General features: G+C 42.6%; 1 protein-coding gene across 1 annotated transcript in view; it reads left to right on the top strand.

The window, feature by feature from the left end:
* Window positions 1–21,596, top strand: part of fam13c (family with sequence similarity 13 member C) — a 120,455-nt gene that overhangs the window by 40,888 nt on the left and 57,971 nt on the right. The window contains exon 3 of the mRNA XM_072557877.1: window positions 4,792–4,858. Within this exon, the coding sequence (XP_072413978.1) occupies window positions 4,792–4,858 (67 nt within the window). The remainder of the gene's footprint in view (window positions 1–4,791; window positions 4,859–21,596) is intronic.

The raw sequence follows: 21,596 nt of genomic DNA, 5'->3' as shown, positions 1-21,596 counted from the left end.
GCCTGAAGCATGGAGAGATAAACTAGAGGAGGGTGGGGGTGGGGAAAAAGTAGCATAGAGTACAATAGGTGAGTGGGGGAAGGGATGAAGGTGATAGGTCAGGGAGGAGGGTGGAGTGGATAGGTGGAAAAGAAGATAGGCAGGTAGGACAAGTCCAGACAAGTCATGGGGACAGTGCTGAGCTGGAAGTTTGAAACTAGGGTGAGGTGGGGGAAGGGGAAATGAGGAAACTGTTGAAGTCCACATTGTCTCTCCTGGCTGGGACCTACAGGATCTGCTTTATGTAGTAGTGGAGTAGTAAAGGCTTTCATCTCAAATACATTATTTATTGAATGACAGCAACCAGTTGCAAGTTAGTTCAGTTTGATAGACATTGTTACTGTGACTGTGAGGCAATCCTTGACACTAGGTCATACTCCTTTGAGATCTTTCAAACTGCTCCCTCCATCCAGGTAACACCATCATATTGGACTGTGTTTAATGCACTCCTCACCTTTAACCCTCTTAGACCCACACACCCTCATACATGGATGTCACAAATCATTTGCTAAGCTTCCACTGTAAAATATAAACAAGCCAGACAGTGAATATAAATAAAGGTTTTGCATCTCTTAAAACCCATGCAGATCTGATTATTTCAGTAATGCAGTTCCTGCAATACATAGAATCTCAATGTGGAAACAGGCCTTTTGGCCCAACAAGTCCACACCAACCCTCTGAAGAATATCCCACCCAGAGCCATTCCCCTACTCTATCACTCTACATCTCCCCTGACTAATGCGCCTAACCTACACATCCCTGGACACTATGGGCAATGTAGCATGCCAATCCATCCAACGTGCACATCTTTGGACTGTGGGAGGAAACTGGTGCACCCGGAGGAAACCCACGCAGACACGGGAAGAACGTGCAGACTCCACACAGACAGTCACCTGATGATGGAACCGAATCCGGGTCCCTAGTGCTGTGAGACATCAGTGCTAACCACTGAGCCACTGTAAGGTAGTAAAATCAAGATTAAATGACCAATAGAATGATTCATTAAGCAGGGGCAGAATAACAGCAGGCAGTGGAGAAACATCCATCAACTGGGATTGTGTAGAAAACAATGTGAAGGCCCCAGGGAGAGTTAGCAAGCCCCCCCACCCCCACCCAGTCCCTCCAGGCTGTGTACAGATTGAGGATCTCTACCTTGAATAGCAATCTCTGTTTCCATTCCCTGTGGCTGTGGAGTAGCCATCCTCGATTAGCATCCTCGGTTAAAAATGAGGAGTGCATTAAACACAGTCCATACATAAAGGCTACTGTCCCAGAGAACAAGGAGGCTCAGAAAATTGACCAACATTCCGTCCAAATGAAATTTCCCATGAGGGAGGAACTTGCCTCACTTCGGATCTTGGAATTTGGAGCCATAACCGTTTCAGAGAAATAATACTCTCACTGTTTAAGTCTTTCATTTCAGAGCCTCATTTTAAGTGACCAGTTGATGACACCCAATGTTGACTCCATGATGTAAGATGCTGAGTACAAAACAACTGAAACTTGTCAGGTCTCCCTTCCTTCAAGTCTAGAAACTAGAACTGCTTGATGTGCAGAACTTGGGAGTGCCTTATAGTTTGCTTATCCATGTTCCCAGCTGGCAGCTCCCAAAGTGGAATTACATGTCCAGCAACAAAGCCCTTGACTTCTGCAACATCTGATAGTTTTATGTGATGCTGCTCCTGTATTTGGGGCAGCTGGTGAGAGAGCACATTTTAAGGACTTTCTGGGTTGATCCATTTCTAAAGCTTCGTTAATGTTTGCCTTTAGCTTTGATCTTAACTTCAACCTTAACTTGTACTTTCCTTTGCAGCATTAGTCAATGGTAAACAAGCTGACTGTGAGTCACAGTCGCACTGTTAGTTAATTAGTTAAAGCTAGTAATTACTGCCAGCAGTCTTGACTTTGATCTTTGGAATTATTGCTCGTGTGAATACAGAGGGCATGTACTGAATTCGGGACTTGGTGAGTGAGGGAATTTGGTGCAATGAGAGAATTGAGACTGGACTGGCATTTACAGAAAAAAAAACAAGGGGCTTAGTTTTATCTCGGGGGTGTGGGAGGGGGTGAGGGTCTTGTCTTTATGCTGGACAGGCAAAAGGAGAGTCCCACGGTGATAGAAGTGACACTCAGGCACTCCACTGGCCTGTCCTGGGATTTCGTATCCTGGGTGCAAATTCAGTCCTTGGGACCTGCTGGCTAGTTGGGAGTCTGGAAGCTCTCCATCGACCGTCTGCACCACCAGGAGGCCCAGAGGCTGAGAACTTCAAGGGGCTCAGTGATGAGTGAGGGGAGTCAGTGGCAGCAGAGGAACAAGAGATGGAGGGGATCGAAGGCAAGGGTGATTGGGAGCTATCGAGAGGGGGTCCCAAACATTCACCACACACACACACACACCTTAGGAGGTTCTACCCTCAGGGTTCCATTTGTAAAGCGGGTTGAAGGTGGGACATGTCATCTCCTCACCCATCCATTTCAAACCCAAATCATCTCTGGCATTATTTCATGTTGACCCACCTTTCTGTTGTTCTGCGTACTGAGGTATAGACCATGCTGATTTGTATATCAAAACTTTAAGGATCTAAATGTTATTTTGAACAGTTGATTAGGTCTGCACTGCACAGTATTCTGTCATATACAACAATCTGCAAATGATGGAATTGGAACAGCCAGGAGGCTGGTAGCAGATGGCATTATCAGCTGTTTTGGCGAAGTCATGGCTGGTTTGTTTTGACTGGCAGATAGACCCTCCTGCTCTCTGGCTGCTGAGGCTTCACACTAAATGTTCCAAAAGCTGAGCTGGTTGGGTCTGAGGTTGGACAGGGGCAGATCCCACAGCATTGTTTGTTGAAGAGTGGTGATGGTCCTCAGTAAGCATTGGTGAAGTCACTGTGTGTAAGGTGGTTGCTGTGTTTTCCCACTTTACCGCAGTGACTACACTTTGAAAGTATTTGGCTGTGTGAGGTCATCCAAGGCACTAACAGTTTTGGTTTTGACGAGGGGCTTCCGATGGACATCCAGTTGACCTGTTGTTGGTTTTTTTTTTAAAAAAGTTCTTTGTGTGTAGGCTTTTGCTATGGAGTCCAGTATTTATTAGGAAATCTGTCTTTGCCTGTGAAAAAGTAAGAATAAGCCTCCTTTAACCACCATTGCATGTCTGGTGCACTGTGCTACTGGGTGACATTTTGACTCTGCCACAATGAAGAACTGGTAAATATGTCCACACGATGGAGGCAACAGTGCTACTGCACTTGTCCTTCCAGGCCATGGGTGTTATATATTTGGGAAGTGCCCTCCAAAGATGTGTTGATTAGAATATTGTGGTGGCTGGAGCAGACCGGGAAGGTGCTGTAGGGGCAAGACGTGGAGGTTACATAGAGCATAAAACATTAGAGCACATTACAGGTCCTTCAGCCCTTGATGTTGTGCCAACCTGTGAAACCAATCTGAAGCCCATCTAATCTAACTATTCCATTATCATCCATATGTTTATCCAATGACCATTTAAATACCCTTAAAGTGGCAGGGCATTTCATGCCCTTACTACTCTCTGAGTAAAGAAACTACCTCTGACATCTGACCTATAACTATCACCCCTCAATTTAAAGCTATGTCTGCTCAAGTGAGCTATCACCATTTGAGGAGCAAGGCTCTCACTGTTCACCCTATCTAATCGTTTGATTATCTTTTATGTCTCTATTAAGTCAAGTCTTAATCTTCTTCTCTCTAACAAAAACAGCCTCATGTCCCTCAGCCTTTCCTCATAAGACCTTCTCTCCATACCAGGCAACATCCCAGTAAATCTCCCCTGACCCTTTCCAAAGCTTCCACATCCTTCCTGTAATGCAGTGACCAGAACTGTGTGCAATACTCCAAGTGCGGCCACACCAGAGTTTTGTACAGCTGCAACATGACCTCATGGCTCTGAAACTCAATCCCTCTACCAATAAAAGCTAACATGCCATCTGCCTTCTTAACAAACTTATCAACCTGGGTGGTAACTTTCAGGGATCTATGTACATGGACACCAAGATCTCTCTGCTCATCTACACTACCAAGAGTCTTAGCCCTGTTGCTCCTTCCAAAGTGAATCACCTCACACTTTTCTGCATGAAACTCCATTTGCCACCTCTCAGCCCAGTTCTGCAGCTTATCTATGTTGCTCTGTAGCCTGCAACATCCTTCCACATTATCCAGAACTCCACTGATCTTAGTGTCATCCGCAAATTTACTAACCCATCCTTCTACGCCCTCATCCAGGTCATTTATGGAAAGGACAAACAGCAGTGGTCCCAAAACAGATCCTTACAGTACCCCACTAGTAACTGAACACCAGGATGAACATTTCCCATCAACCACCACCCTCTGTCTTCTTTCAGTTTCCCTAGTAGAGGTGCAGACATTAGCTTTGAGAAGACTGAGCTTTGCCTGTACCTTTACATTCAATGCTTTATCCGTGGTTGCAGCCTTCGCTCCCTGTCCCTTGCCCTTGGCTGTTAAAATCACTGTGAACCTCAATATTTATATTGGAGTCATTCCAGGCTGTAGCACATGACCCTGGCAGTACGTAGGCCTTGAGTATGTAAATAATGCACTTTTCATCAGTGCCGACATCTCCATCTCTGCGCCTGTTAATGTCACACAGCAGGGAACGCAGCACGTTTGAAATGGTGCACTTGCAAGTTCTCTGGCATGTGTGTCTACTTCTCCAATAATGTCCTGTGTAAATATTGCCTTCACTTCACTTTTCAGGGAGAACAGCATGGCCCCTGTAGAGACAGAGCAAGAAACTCCAGACAGAGCACAGGATTCCAGTGAGGTAGGTGGTAAACATGAAATCATTCAATCATCGCCACTTAGGATGATCTTAAGTTCATCTGAGATTCTGGTATCTGGGTCCTAACTCTCACTAATTCCTTTCATCTATCCCGCTCCGGGCTTGCTAATCTACAATGGTGAGAGAACGTCAGGACTGCAGATGCTGGAGAGTCAGAGTCGAAATGTGTGATGCTGGAGAAGCACAGCAGTCAGGCAGCATCCGAGGACCAGGAGAATCGATGTTTCACCAATGGGTTGTAAACTCTCATTTTTATGTTTGATCCCTTCATGGTCCCACCTCTCTCTCTCTCTCTCTCTCTCATATATCTCAACTCTATCCCTACAACCTTCTGAGAACTCTACATTCCTCCAACTCTCTTGCACAACCCCCTCCTCAGTTACCTTCACCCCGTGGCTGATGAGTATATGTAGGCCTTGAGCTCTGGAGTGCCTCTCCAAACAGCCTCACCTCACAACCTCTTTCTCCATTTGGCAGCCATTAAGGCTTAACGCTGTTGGTCACCAGCCATTATCCTTGTGTCAATATCAAATCATTGCGTGAAAATGCTCTTGTGAATTGCCTTGGGTGTTTGATGGTGTGAAAGGGGCTATATAAATGCACATTGTTACTGCCTGCTAACTGTAGACCTCATTTCTGTGAGCTGTTCTTAAATGATGCAAACTTTAATCTGACGCAGTCTTTATAATTTTTCAAATGCAGTCAGGGAACAAAACCTAATGTGCTTCTCAGATTTCAAGTGTTTTCTTCATGAGAGCTCAATCAAAGATCGTCAAGTGAAATGTTGCACATTCCAAAAGTCCATAATTAATGAAACACTTCCCTGGTGAAAACAGATTTAGGAAATTTGCATGAATTGTTTTAGCTTTTTAGATTTAGATTTATTGTCACGCATGTAAAAATACAGTGAAGAGTGTTTTATCGTGTGTTATATGCAAAGTGTTGCCACGCTCCAGCACCATCTTGAAACAGTGAATATGAAGCAAGATTTTACTGCAATTGAATCCATCTTTCTCTCTTCTTCTTCCTCTTCCGTTGTTCCTCTAGTCGCTGCTTGACGTCAGCCAGAGTCTCTGGATCTCTGTAACCAGCTCTGGGGTCTCAGTTATGGCCCTCTGCCATTCCCGTGACTGCTGTGTCCAAGCTCGAACTGTGGGCCTGGGAATGTGGGGATTCCATACCTCCTGTCTGCTATCCAATGCTCCTCTAGATGCTGCTGCCGGTCCACCATCTGTCCCTTGCACCTATGCTTCCGTTCCTTCAGGCACCTGGGTCTAGCGATGGTCCAGAGCCTTGGCTCAACCTGTGAGTCCAGGCCACAAAACATTTGTAGAGAAAGAATAAACTGAAGATTTTTATACTTGGATTTTTTTTGATATGGAATAGGGAAAAATATTTGGAAAAGGATGCTGCTTTGTTGATGCTACTAAAAATACTCTTGCACTAATTCTCAATATTGCTATGGCAACCGACATCAGATGATGGTTTTGGAAATGTGCTCATTGTGTTTCTTGCTGTTTTTGTTGATTGTGGTGATATTGTCTGGTCTGCTTGAAGCAGTTCCCAAGGGCAGTCTTTATCTTTCAGTGGAGCTGAATGCATTGCTCAGGAGCAGCCACAGGACACTCTGTGCAATGCATCTGGGTTATTCAGAGATTGCAGCATTTCTTTGGCTATGAATAATAAAATGAATCTTTATTGTAGCTAGTGAGGGAAGAAAGGAAAATAACTTTGCCCTTACAGGGCTGGATTTAATGGAGGTAACGAAGGTCTTGCTTGGCGTGCCACTCAGGCACTTGCCAGACAACTCCTCAAGGCCGAGGACCCGCCATAAGAGTGGAAACTCATTGAGTGCAGCCGGCCAATCAGAGGCCAGCAGATCAATTGAGCAGCAGCGCCTCTAGGCAGGCAGTGGTTGTTGCCGGTATTACACCCAGCTGAAACCTAGGTTCCTCACTAGATTTCTGCCACAGGTAAGTGACAGCTAAGTGGGTGTGGTGTCAATAGAAAGGCAGGGAAGTGGCTCTTAGTAGGACGGGGCATCCCCCACCCCACTGCCCTTCTCCATATGCCAGGAATCTTGATTGCACAATGTCCCCCACTCCCACAAAAACACACAAACAGCAGCATATAGGTTTTGCTTGTCATTCTCCCAATCATTGTTGTCTGTCCTCACCCTCTGTTGGCTGAACAATACCAGTGACAGGATGAGGCCCTTCATGAGACAATAATTACCCAATGAGGACCTCAATTGTCAACAAAGTGGAAAGGCCATCTACTGGCTTCCCCTTAATCAGGAAAGGCAACAGAGTTTCCATCTACCATCCTGCTGCCTGATCACCACATCTCATACCACTGCCACCAAACCTGGGTTACGCCATTCAATTCTGACCAGTGTTTCCCATCCAGTAAGTGCCCAATCATGTATATATTGTTTGGGTGATGATGCAGAATGGAGGACTTATGTCTTATGTGGTTTGAAAATGCAAACAACTAACCAAACATTACATTGCTGTGGAGAACAAAGAAGGGAATAAGACTAATTGGATAGGTTTTTCAGTGATAGGTGCAATGGCACAAATGGCCTCCTCTTGTGCTGTATACAAATAGGAAGAAAAATATGAAGGCAAAGACTATGCCTGACTTTTATAAATGACTATTTGGCTTCAGCTAAGGAATTGTGGGTATTCTAGTTATCACAACAGTTTGTACAGAGCTGGAAAAGCTAGAACTCTTGGCTTAATCTTTCTTGATTCAAGAGGTGATTGAATAGACATTCAAAGATTCTGATACAACAAATCGAGAAAAAAACTTTCACTTGCGGGTCAATATGCAGAGGTCTTTTGATTTGATTAATTATTGCCATTTGTACCTGGGTACAGTGCAAAGTTTTGTTCTGTGTACAGTACAGACAGATCATACCATACAAAGCGCATCAGGGTAATAGAACAGAGCTAGGAATGCAATGTTGCAGCTGCAGAGAGAAAGTGCATAAAGAGTGAGATTAATATTAAATTTAAAATTTGAGAGGTCCATTCAGAATTCTAATAACAGTGGGGAAAAAGCTGCTCTTTAATCTGTTGGTATGTATGTGTTTAAGCTTTTGTATCTACTGCCCCATCAGAGTGGGGGGAGTCTTTGATGGTTTTGCCTGCCTTTCTGAGACAGAGGCAAGTATAGATAGAGTCAATGGATGGAAGGTTGGCGAGTGTGATGGACTGGGCTGTGTTCCGAACTTTCTGTAGTTTCTCACAGTCCTGGGCAGAGCAGTCTCTGTACCAAGCTGTGTTACATCCGTATAAAATGCTTTCTACGTCGCATCTATAAAAATTGGTAAGAGTCTTTACAGACATGCCAAATTTCCTTAACGTCCAGATGAGTTAAGGGTGTTGTGCTTTCTTGACCGTTGCATCAATGTGGGTGGACCAGGACAGATTGTAGGTGATCATCACTCCTAGGAACCTGACGCTGTTGACCATCTCCACCTCAGCTCCATCGATGTAGACAGGGGCGTGCCCTCCAGCTTGGTTCCTGAAGTCTATGGCCAGCTGCTGCACTTTGCTGACATTGAGGGAGAGATTGTTATTGTTACACTATGGCGTCGAGCACTCTATCTCTTTCCTGTATTCTGTCTCATCACTGTTTGAGATCTGACCTGCAATGGCGGTGTCATTAGTGAACTTGTAGATGGAGATAGGGCAAAATTTGGCCGCACAGACATGACTGTGTAGGGGGTACAGTAAGGGGCTGACTACACAGCCTTCGCGAGAAGCCAGTGTTGAGGATTGTTGTGCCGTTGCCTATTCTCATGGATTGCAGTCTGTGGGTCAGGAAGTCAAAGATCCAGTTACAGAGGACGGAGCAGAGACCTAGATCTAGGAGTTTGGAGATTAGTTTGGTTGAAATTATAGTAATGAAGGTGGAGCTTTAATCAATAGGCTGACATAAATCTCCTTGTTGTCCAGATGTTCCAGTGATGAGTATAGGGCCTCAGGGAGATGGCATCTGCCGTGGACCTGTTGTGTCAGTAGGCAAAGGATCAAGGTAGTTGAGAGTGTGTGGTGCTGGAAAAGCCCAGCAGGGCATGCAGCATCTGAGGAGCAGGAGAATTGACAATTTGGATGGGAGCCTTTCATCAGCTGTTACAATGTGAATGGTTGTGAGCTAACAGATACAGCTCTCTGTGTGTGAAGGTTCAGGCTGTGGACGATAGTCTGATTCAGATGGCCGCAATCCCCTTTTAGACTGTTCCTCATCTTCCACTTGTGGTCGCAAATCTACCCTGACCCACCCTCAAGATTTGTCCATGTTTTGCCTCGAAGGTAGAAACAAAGACTTCACTACTCAGATCAGTAACCAGCTTGTGATGGGTGATGTTCTCAGTCAATCAGAAATGGGTCACCGAGAGGTGAGGTTGTCACTGGGTTTGCGAGTCTGGAGTGTGTTCAAGCACGGATCATCTATCATTGATGGTCACTGTGTATAAAGAGAACATTTGAAAAGAATGAATCGTATTTCTGGTCTTCCACACCATTTTCAAAACCCTCACTTTTTTTCACAATTGGGAATTATCTTTAATGTAAAAGAAAATTTGAGAACAGCATTCACCATTGCTTGGATTTTAGTGCTTGCTCATTTCCCTGAAGTGGCCTTAGGCCGTGAATCATTATTACCTGTTCAGTACATTTATACAGCTGGGATGTGACTCAGTACGCCAGTACATTAAATTCATCAAGTCAGATTATTTTCTCATGAAGCCAGCAGTGAAATTAGGAAATGAGTTTTCCTCATGAAAGGTTGTAGAAATCTGGGTTTTTCTTTCCTCAAATAGTCAAACACAATTGGAGCTTTCACTGCTTGAGATTGATTGTATTTCATTGGGAAAGGGTGTGGAATCTATAGGTCAAAGACAGGAAGGTGGAGGTAATGCAAAGATCCACCACGATCTAACTAAAGGCGCATAGTGACTCAAGGAGCCTATCTTCCTACATTCATTGGGAGGAAAGCAACATCCAATCAGTCACCCTTGGTTATAAGTAAAAATAATCCTTTTTAATTTGAACGAAATGCAAATTTGGAGGCAAATCTCAAAATGCTACGTGGTGCTTGGAAAAGTAAATTCCACAACAATGTTTCTAGACTGTCTACTTTTAATGCCCTGGTATGTAATTATAGCTTATAGAATTCAAAGGTTTAGAACTGTGCTTTTGGCCAAATGTCCTTTTGTGGATGGTCTCAAATTATGCAAGATGCTACATATTGTCTCATAACCTCATCTGGTTTAAAAAAGGATTGTACTTTGTGGTGATGAAATGCAGTGAATGTTTTGATAATTTTGAAGCTTTAATAAGGGCAATAGTAGATGGCATCATTTTTCTGAACCGTATTGTTATGTTAAGTATCTGTTTTCAGTTGTGTGGTTATGCCATACCACAATATGCTGTAAACATGATCAAAAGAAGGCTTCTTTTTAACAGAAGGGGTAGCTGAAAATCTTTAAGCGTTTTTATTAATAACATTGAAATTGATGTGTTTTGCAATTTTGTAAAGTGTGGCTCTGTTCAAAAGGTTTGCTCCAGTACGCAAACTGCATGTGGGATACCCAGGCTGCTTTGAGTTCTTATTCTCAAATAGCATCCCATGCCATGCTGAGGAACACTGATGGCAATAACATTGTAAACTGCTTATTTGAGCTTTGAGGCAGAACTCTAGATTCTCAAGCCAGCTACTTGCAACCTCCAAAACGCAACCTGGTCCTCTGAAGCTGATTAGACTGGAATATAATAGAGAGCCTTGTGCTGTTCCTTTAGATTGGAATATTGTGAAGCTCACTTTAATATTTAAGAAAAGCAAAAGGGAGAAGCCAGGGGATTAAAGAAGTCAGGAAATTACCAGAGCTGAACAGATAGAACCAATACACATTTACAAAGAGTCTATTCCATAGCATAGAATGGATCACCAATTCCTTATATTGGCAGAATCACACTGCAGCAACAATATGCAAGATCATCGTGTCTTCCTCACCGATACCAAATGGTGCAACAGTGACAGGACTGACAGTTTATACAGTTCTCAGTACAGTCACCATGAGATTCAAATTGTACCCACTGTGTTGGAACGGTCCACACATAATGCACCAAATCAGTTAATAATTCCAAAGATCTGGCTTTGATGTAAGATATAAGTCAGTTACCAGGGTGATTACATCTGAGCTGATTACCTGACCCACACAGAGACCAAGATTTTATTGGAGCAATTTTGTATTAGCCCTGGAGCGAGCCCAGAGGAGGGTCACGGGAATGATCCCAGGAATGAAAGACTTCACATATCAGAAGCGTTTGAGGACTTTGGAACTATACACAATGGAAAGCTGAGGGGGGATTTAACTGAAACTTAGAGAATACTGAATGGCCTGGACAGAGTGGATGTTGGGAAGATGTTTCCATTGGCAGGAGATATGAGGACCCAAAGGCGCACAGCCTTAGAGTAAAGGGAAGGCCCTTTTTAAAATGGAGATAAGGAGCAACTCCTTCAGTCAGAGAGTCATGAATCTATGGAATTCATTGCCACAGAAGGCTGTGGGAGGCCAGGTCATGGAGTATATTTAAAATAGAGATAGATAGGTTCTTGATTGCCAAGGGGTTCAAAGGTTATGGGGCGAAAGTGGGAAAATAGGATTGAAAATCCATCAGCCATGATTGAATGGCAGAGCAGACTTGAAGGCCTAATTTCTGCTCCTATCTCTTATGGTCTTATTTTCCTCTTGATGTACTTATTGCTTATTGTTTATGAAGCTGAAGATGTTCTCAAGATTGATCAGTTACATTTTGCCCAGAGCCAGTGTGAACAGCTGCAATTGGCAACTGCCAAAACTGAGCAAAAAAAAATCACCATTCAATGGTGGACAGTCTGAGGGAAGTGATTGAGAGGATTTGTTCATCTTGGTCACATGGAGATGGAATCAGAATAATGGGACAGGTCATTTCGAAGAGCAAAACAAGCCCGAATACCAACAGCATAACACAAAAGATCACATCCATCTTACACCAGTATCATGGACAAATGGGGAATAGGGATGAGTTGAAATTATGATTGCTTTCCCCTCTTAAACCCAAGCTTGCAAGGTGTTGTTTGATTTACTCCTGTCCGTCACTGAGGTCAGCTGAAGGGTGTTCCACAGATCCTGATTTTCATACCCAATTTTTGAAATGGACTCCACAGCAAGAATCTTTAAAATGCAACCACAGATCGTTGCTGCATTACTTCTACCCCACCCAGAGGTCTGTGAACAAAATATTCGGAATGTGGGGAAATTGCTTTGCTACTTAGTTCCCATATACCAGCAGACAAGGTAAAAAGAAAGAGAATGGGATTGAAAGAATCTGTGTCTTATCAATATCTTTAAAGAATCAAAAGTGTTGGCATTAATTTACATGACTCAAGAGTCCTGTGCATCAATGTCCTATTGGGAATCTGTCAGTTTGCCAATCTTGTAGCAGGTCTTTTCCTGCGAGTTGAAATGTAGCTGGATGGCCGTTATAGATGCAGCAGTATTTCTTGAACTTGGAGAATGAGTCCAGCTTTGCAGGCAAAGTCTGAGATTCATTCTGGAGATGAGATCTTAGAGAGAGAGAGAGAGAGAGAGACAGACAGAGAAAGGGAAAGTTGGAGAGCAAGCCTTCTAGCTGCGAAGGCCTTGGGCTACTCTGCTCATGATGTGAGGACAGCAACTGACTTAGAATTCCCCAGAATTGCACATTGAAGCTCAGATTTTAGACTTGTGATAAATATTGGTTGACATTCTCCCACATTCACATCATGGACTATTAGTGGGGCACACCTCAGTGGATTCCTTCAGATTTCTTGAACAGGGTGGTCGAATCCTCCTCCTGCTTTTTGGTCATGGCTGTTCATTGGGCCTTTGTGATAAGATTCTGGTGCAGAGCAAAGAGGTAATGGCCCAGTGGTATTATCAGTGGACTGTTAATCCAGGCACCCAGGTAATCTGGGGTCCAGAGTTCGAATCCTGCCAAGGCAGATGGCAGGATCTGGAATTAAGAGTCTAATGATGACCACAAACTAGTTGTTGATTGTTGGAAAACCCCATTTGGTTCATCAATGTTCTTTAAGAAAGGAAACTGTCATCCTTACCTGATCTGGCCTACATGTGACTCCAGACCCACAGCAATGTGGTTGTCTCTGCAATAAATGCTGGTCTCGTCAGTGGTGCCCTAATCCTATGGATGAATTAAAAAAAATACATGAATATGCAACAAGATTAGGCCATTCAGCCCTTCAAGCCTGCCCTGCCAATCGCTAAAATCACGGCTAATCGGATTTTAACCTCAATTCTGCGTATCCTCAATAATCCTTCATTCGCCTAGTAATCAAGGATCCGCCTCCCCTTCCCTTAAAAATATCGGAAGATTCTATATATGCTGCCATTTGAGGTTCGGAATTCCAAAGATTCACAACCCACTGATAGAGGGAATGTTTCTTCACTTCTGTTCTAAATAGATGACTCCATATTTTTAAACCATGATCCCTAGTTACAGATTGTCCCACAAGAGGAAATGTCCTTTGAACATCTACGGTCAAGTGTCCTCAGGTGTGTATACACTTCAATTAAGTCATCTTTGACACTTCTAAACTCCAGATCATAAAGGCCTAGCCTGTCCAGCCTTTCCTCATAAGGCAACCCACCCATTCCAGAAATTAGTCTAGTAAACCTTCTCTAAACCGCTTCCAATGCAATTAAATCCCTCTATGTACAGTGACCAGCACTGGACATTGTACTGCAGATGCGGTCTCACCAAATGTCCTGTATAATTGAAGGATAGCCTCAAAATCCTCATATTCAATTCCCCTCACAATAAATCATTACATTCCATTTGCTTTCCTGATTACCTGCTGTACCTGCACACTAACTCTGTGATTCATTCTTGGACACCCAGCTCCCTCTGCATTTCAAAGCTCTGCAATCTCTCACCAGTAAGATAATATGCTTCTCTTTTACTTTTTTTGTCAAACTGTACAATTTACACCTTTCCACATTGTACTCTATTTGCCAGATCTTTGCCCCTCACTTAAGCAATCTATATCTCTTTGTCGGTTCCTTATGTCCTCTCCATCTTCCTCTTGATCTTTGTGTCATCAGTAAATTTAGCTATCGTATCTTCAATCTCTTCATGTAAATCATTTATATAAATGGTAAAGTGTTGAGTCCCCAGCACCAGCCCTTGCGGTACACCATTCATGATATCATGTCAGCCTGAAAGAGACCCATTTACTCCTACTCTGTCCGCTTCCCATTAGTTAGCCAATCTTCTATGCAGGCCAAGATGTCACTCCCAGTCCATCCTCAAATTTAGGCACCAACTGAGCCTCAAAAATATGTTTCTCAAGAAGGGAGACTCGCCACAGATGGAAGGGTATCTCTAGACTTTCTATCTGTTTAATTCCTTTCTTGTAATTCCAGGGCCAATTCTCAGAAGTTGTGTTTCTCTCTCTCTCTCTCTCTATCATTCCAGAGTTACATTAAAAAACAGTTTGCTGTGACTTTGATTTACAAGGTATTTTATTTCCAGGTATTTCACTTTTCTGGACCTCACTTTGATCAATTAAATTTCAGGGTCATTTTAAAATTTCAGCCTTCGCTTTTGATGAACTTTCATTTTTCTCGTTTGGATCAAATAAATAGATCAGTATCTGACATGAGCTGTTAATTGTTTCACGGGTAAAAGAAGGAGGGTGATTTTAAATTATGATCGATTTTCTCCTCTTCAGCCCAAGCCAGCATTCCTTACTGAGGTGGGTAGAAGGGTCCTCCCAACTTCTTGTTTTTCAGATTCTAATTTTGATATTAAATCTTCTAAAATAATAATTTTTATGAACAAAGCATTCAAAATGTGGGTGAATTGCCTTGCTACTTTATTCATTATGCATACAAGACAGAAAAAAGGAGAAACGGAAGGAAATAATTTGCAACTTAATAATTTCTGAAAAAAATGAAAGATGTTGGTATTGGTTTGCAAAACTTCGAGTCCAGTGAGTCGGTGTCCAATGGAGATTCTGTCAGTTTGCCGATCTTGTAGCAATTCTTTTCCTGGGAGTTGGTATGGAGCTGGATGGGAGTTGCAGATGCAGCAATATTTCTTGGAGTTGAAGAATGAGCCTGGTTTTGCAGGCAAAGTCTGTGATTCTTTCTGAAGATGAAAACGTTGAGAAAGAGAGAGTTGGAGAGCAGACCTTCCAGCAGCTGAGGCCTTGGACTCATCACATGATATTAAATCAGCAACTGACTTAGAATTCTAGAAATGCAGGTTAAGGAATTTTACAAGCTCAGATATCAGCCTTATGACAACAACAGACATTTTGTGTACTGAGGGCTCAATCTCAGTAGCAATTTCGAAGGTCATTAAGCCAACGGTGTGGCTTCACCTCTGTCATTGGAAGTTATTTTGTAAGGTGATGAGGTAACTGTGAAAACATTAGTGTTCATTCCAGCATAAGGAGTCTTGAGATTTTTCTTTGTCTAGAGAGAGCTAGAAGCAATTGGCTCGTCTCCAGGTCATTTGCATGAGAAATAGTTGCATGGTGTTTATGCAATGCAGGGGATTCAGATGCTTCTGGAAATATGATCATGTGATCACTCAGCCATTTTGAACCTAGTGAGTTTCTCCATTTTTCACAGATACAGAATTTAGGCATGAAAGTAGAGAAGAGAATGCAGGTTTTGTTCGCAATTTCTGCTCATGCTCTCTGGCCATGACCCTAGGGATAGATGGATACTGAAATACACAAGATGGTTAGCATATGTATTAGCCAGAGATGAATCAGGGTATTCAATGACTCATGCATGCATGATCAAATCAATGATCTTTCAGTGCCGAACAACAAAACAAGATTTCCCCATTGCATTACCAATGGAGGCGGGATTACCATCCTGAGCAAAACGTATGCTACGACGGCAAATGGAGACACAGGGCATTCTTCTTCAAAGACAGAGGAGAGTGAAAGCAGTGAGCAGGTAGACAACTAACAAGACTGTGCACCAGACAGAGAGAGTGTCAGAAATTCAAACACTACCAGCAAAAGATATACAGTCAGTGCATATCAGAAAGAGAATTTGCTGGTCGTGGGACAACATTGTGAAGGAACAGAAGACAGATCAGACAAACATATGTGAACAGGTAGTGAGGAAGAACATTCAGACGATACCTCTGTGCACTGATGTTGAGTGACAGGAACTAGCAACAAGACAACCCAGTTGTGAAACCAGTGAAACAGAGAGCAAACATATACCTCCGCAGATAGGTACATGATTACCAAGTCAGGGTGGCTTGCCAGTCCTCTGAAGTATTACATTTTACAAGCTCTGATTCACCAGTCTGTAGCCATTGAATTTGATAGCATTTGCCCCTATATAAAAAAACTATGGACATCTGTTTTGGATCATTCATTATCATTGTAAAAGGAGTATTATGTCTCATGGTCAGAATACCTTTGCTCATGAGATCATCACTGTATAGAAAGCATGTTGCACTTTATAATCAAGTTATAGCGTAATACTAGCTGAGACAACTATGAACGTGATAGCTACGTATAATAGCCAGCTGTCATAAACATCTGTTGGATCTTTCAGTTTGTCTATGCCTAGTTTTCTGATACAAGATATAATGTAAGCATTGCTGTACCTTGTGAAAAAAATGTGAATGTAAAACCAGCATCAAAAAAAAATCAAACGGGTAATGATTATCAGGACGAATAACTCCAACTGGGAATGTAAATCCAGTAGGGGATTCATAAGAAATAACATGATCCAGAGAGTGATTGATTGAAATCTAGAATTTGTTACTGACATGGAGTAATTGGGCTGAATTAGATCGATGCATTTAAGTGGAAGCTGGATAGAAAGGTAGGTTAGAAATAAACAGAAGAACATGCCTTCACAGTTAGAAGAGCAGAGCTATAGACTTGGAGAATGTTGTGGTGAAGTAATTAGTTTCTTTGTTCTTTTTTTCAAAAAAACAATTTTGCAAAGAAACCTGGTGGACAGACATGATATTTTTGGCCAATTCTAAATCACAACGACAGGCTGAATCTTCCAGGAGTAAGATAAACTGGTTGAGGCACAAGCTGTGAAATTGATCTTGGCAAGCTAGCAATGGATTTCTCATTTGTTTCCGTGTTTATACAGAGTCAGAAGAGACCATTCAACCCCTAGAGCATGTCCATTACATCTGCTCTTCAAATCCTGTTATAGAGTCATAGAGCCACACAGCTCAGAAACAGTTGCCTTTGTTGTGCATCCCTTGATACCCTGAAAAATCAACCTCGAAAGCTCCAAATGGTCCCAGATTCCCTAATGTTCAAAGAGAGGGAATTCTAGGCTTCCATTGCGCACCACACTTATCTGTTGCATATTCTTGAAAGACCTATCCGTTATTAATGATTCTGTCCACGTTTTCTGGATTCCCTCTCAGGGGAAATAACTCCCCTGTGTCTGCCCTGTCATACATTTCTAATTTATTGAGCCCTATGATCAGATCATCCCTCGATCTACTTACTGTTTCGGTGAATCTATGTGAATCAGTCTTGATGCCATGTGCTGTCAAACGCGACCTGGATGGAAGGGCAACCACTCTCAACTCACTTCCTGAATTCAGCTCTTTTGTCCATGCCTGAACCAAAGCTGCAATGAGATCAGGAGCTGAACGTTGGCAGAACTAAACTGAGCAGCTCTGAGCAGCTTATTGTTGATCAAGTGCCTCTTGATAACACTGTTAACCTCAGCATCCATCAGTTGGGGTATTGACTGATGGAGCAGTGATTGGCTGTTGCTGAATTGCACACCACCAATCACGATTGGATGTGATGCAGCTGCAGAGATTAGATTTGATATATTCATTGTTGGGTTGCTCCGCCCTGTCTGTCACATGCTATTTGGCATCCATGGTCCTCTTGTGGGTTCCCAGGGCAACTGTATACTACTGTGCCATCTCTGCTCGGCTTGTCCTTTTTTGGGACAAGCCATACCTAAGGGTGATGATGGTGGTAATGTTAGCAACATAGAATTCCGTGAGTATGATAATGTCAGGCTGCTGTTTGACTAAACTGTGGGGTAGCTCTCCCAGTTTTGGCACAAGGCCCCAGCTGTGAGGAAGGAGGACTTGGCAGGATCTCTGGGCATGTGTCTGCATTGTTGTTTCTGGTGTCTAGATCAATGCCAGGTGAGCTGTTTGATTTCAGTCTTTCTACTAGCCTATGTAGCATTTTGATCCAACCTAGTGGCTTGTTAGGCAATTTCAAAGGGCAGTTAAGGACATAAGAACATAGGAACTAGGAGCAGGAGTAGACCATCTGGCCCATCGAGCCTGCTCCACCATTCAATAGGATCATGGCTGATCTTTTTGTGGACTCACCTCCACTTACCCGCCCGCTCACCGTAACCCATAATTCCTTGACTGTTCAAAACTTCATCTATCTTTACCTTTAAAAGCATTCAATGAGGGATCCTCAACTGCTTCACTGGGCAGGGAATTTCACAGAATCACAACCCTTTGGGAGAAGAAGTTCCTCCTCAACCCAGGCCTAAATCTGCTCCCCCTTATTTTGAGGCTGTGCCCCCTCATTCTGGTTTTACCTGGCATAGAACCAGCCGTATTGCCGTGGGTCTGGAGTCACATGTAGGCCAAACCAAGTATAGCTAGCAGATTTCCTTCCCTAAAGCGTATTAATGAACCAGATGGATTGTTGTTTGTCAGTGGGTTCATGATAACCATTAGGCTTGCCTTCAGCTCCAGATTGTACTGATTGAATGCCACCATAGTGGGATTCACACCCATGGCCTGACAGCAATGTCTCTGGATTCCTATTCCAGTGATATTACCACTACACCATTTCCTCCCCGTGAGGCTATTAATATGTTCAATATGGATTGTATATGAGGCATGCTGCTATGCTTCGCTGCTATGACAGAACTCTAGTTAACCTGGCCTTTCTCTTAATAACCAGAAGGTCCTATTGCTGCACATTAACACAGCAAAGATAACTCAGAGTTCAGCTGTTGTTCACTTATACATTCTGTAAATTTGGATTGTAGCAAAGGACCATCTGCATTATAAGGCAGTTTTGCATCTGTAACAGTGTAATGTTCTGTCTGTGTACTTCTGTGCACAACAGAAAGCTGTGGCATTGTTCTGTGGTGAATCAGAGCACATATGTTTAATTTTCTCCAATAAACTATCAAGGCTACTCCTCTGTATTGATTGAATAGGTCAAATTGTACTTACATAATGTGGGAGCGTTATTAATATCTACATGCTGGATAGTTCAAGTATGCACATAAATTTGCAGGAAAGCTCTAATATAGTCGCATTTATTCTGATTCCGGCTGATGGGCAAGTCAGATTCCAGAATGAAATCTCTTCTAATGGATTATTTATTACTTTTTTTTAAAGCTAACATGATTCACTGAATCAAAGGACAGACAATGGCAGTGTTTCTTTAACAACAGAAGTTTATCTCACAAAAATCAAAATGAAGCAAGTTAAATTATCAAGATAAAGAACATAGGAGAAAATACATTGAAACTTTGGATTTTTGTGTTTTAATCTATTTCCCACCACTATCACTGCACAGTGATTCAAATCAAGACAAATTATTTCTCTATGTCAAGTCTTTGATACATAGAACATAGAATATAACAGTACAGTACAGGCCCTTTTGCTCTCGATATTGCGCCGACTTGTGAAACCAATCCGATGCCCATCTAACCTACACTATTCCATTTTCGTCCATCCGTCTATCCAATGACCATTTAAATGCCGTAAAGTTGGGAAGTCTACAAATGTTGCAGGTAGTGCATTCCCTACTACTCGGAATAAAGTATTCAGAGCATTCCACACCCCTACTACTCTCTCTGAGTAAAGAAACTACCTCTGCCATCTGTCCTATGTCTATCACCCCTCAATTTAAAGCTATGTCCCCTTGTCCTAGCCATCACCATCTGAGGAAAAAGGCTCTCACTGTCTGCTCTATCTAATCCTCCCATTATCTTATATGTCTCAATTAAGTCACCTCTCAATCTTCTTCTCTCGAACGGAAACAGCCTCCAGTCCCTCAGCCTTTCCTTTATGTCCTTCCTTCCATACCAGGCAACATCCTAGTAAATCTCCTCCGAACTCTTTCCAAAGTTTCCACATCCTTCCTATAATGTGGTGACCAGAACTGTACGCAATACTCCAAGTGCGGCCATCCCAGAGTTTTGTACAGCTGCAGCATGACCTCATGTTTACGAAACTCAATCCCTCTACCAATAAAAGCTAAAACACTGTATGCCTTCTTAACAACCCTATCAACCTGGGTGGCAACTTTCAGGGATCTATGTACATGGACACCGAGATCTCTCTTCTCATCTATTCCTGTTACTTCTTCCAAAGTGAATCACCCCATATTTTTCCACATGAAACTTTATATGCCACCTCTCAGCCCAGCTCTGAAGCTTATCTATGTCCCTCTGTAACCTACAACATCCTTCAGCTCTATCCACAACTCTACCGACCTTAGTATCATCCACAAATTTACCATACCCTCATCTAGGTCACTTATAAAAATGACAAACAGCAGTGGACCCAAAACAGATCCTTGCAGTATACCACTAGTAACTGAACTCCAGGATGAACACTTCCCATCAACCACCACCCTCTGTCTTCTTTCAGCTAGCCAATTTCTGATTCAAACCACTAAATTACCCTCAATCCCATGCCTGCATATTTTGTGCAATAGGGTTTCCAGCATCTGCAGTCATTGTTTTTACCTATTTTGTGCAATAACCTACTGTGGGGAAACCTTGTCAAACTCCTTACCTAAATCCATATGCACCACATAAATTGCTTTCCTCTCATCCATCTGTTTGGTCACCTTCTCAAAGAACTCAATAAGGTTTATGAGACATGACCTACTCTTCACAAAACTGTGTTGACTATCCCTAATCAACTTATTCGTTTCTAGGTGTTTATAAATCCTATTTCTTCTAACCTTTTCCAACATTGTACCCCACAGCCGAAGTAAGGCTCACAGGTCTATAATTACCAGGGTTGTCTCTACTCCCCTTCTTGAACAAAAATAGCTGATTCACCCAGTTCTTTCCTGTATACTTACTGGAATGCTCATCTTACTTAATGCTCATAAACTGTAGACATTCTCAGCCTTTAAGCTAACTTCAGATTTTGAACCAAACGGAACTAGTCTGGAGTTGCACAATCTCAACTTTTCTACTGAGGTACGTGTGCTTTTCCTGAATTGCTCTATACTCCTTTATTTTAGGAGACATATTGTATTTGCTTCTCAACTCAGTCAAGTCTTCTCTGAGCTGCCCAAAATCTTTCGCACTTTGCATTTCCCAACTATAGTTAATCCTTGATTGTCTGGGTCCTCAATGTTTACCCGAGCTGTTGTGTACCATTACAGTAAAAGCAATCTCCCATTAACACTCCAAGGGACCCCTGCGCTCTGTCACATACACAGAAAGGTCATCATTCAGGAGAGACGGTCTGACCTAGTTATTTAAAAATGTTCAGAAAAGTAATCAACCACTTAAGCCACTATTTTGAAATCCCATCTCAAAAACTTATATTAACGTACATATAAAATAGACATCTTTCATTACACCTTCCCTACCATTAATTGTTGATCTCATTGTGTAGTTAGTTTTATT

This window comes from Chiloscyllium punctatum, chromosome 38, assembly GCF_047496795.1.
Source record: "Chiloscyllium punctatum isolate Juve2018m chromosome 38, sChiPun1.3, whole genome shotgun sequence".
NCBI lineage: Eukaryota > Metazoa > Chordata > Chondrichthyes > Orectolobiformes > Hemiscylliidae > Chiloscyllium > Chiloscyllium punctatum.
Note: the sequence above shows the minus strand (reverse complement) of the source record. Positions and strands in the feature narration are given on the sequence as shown.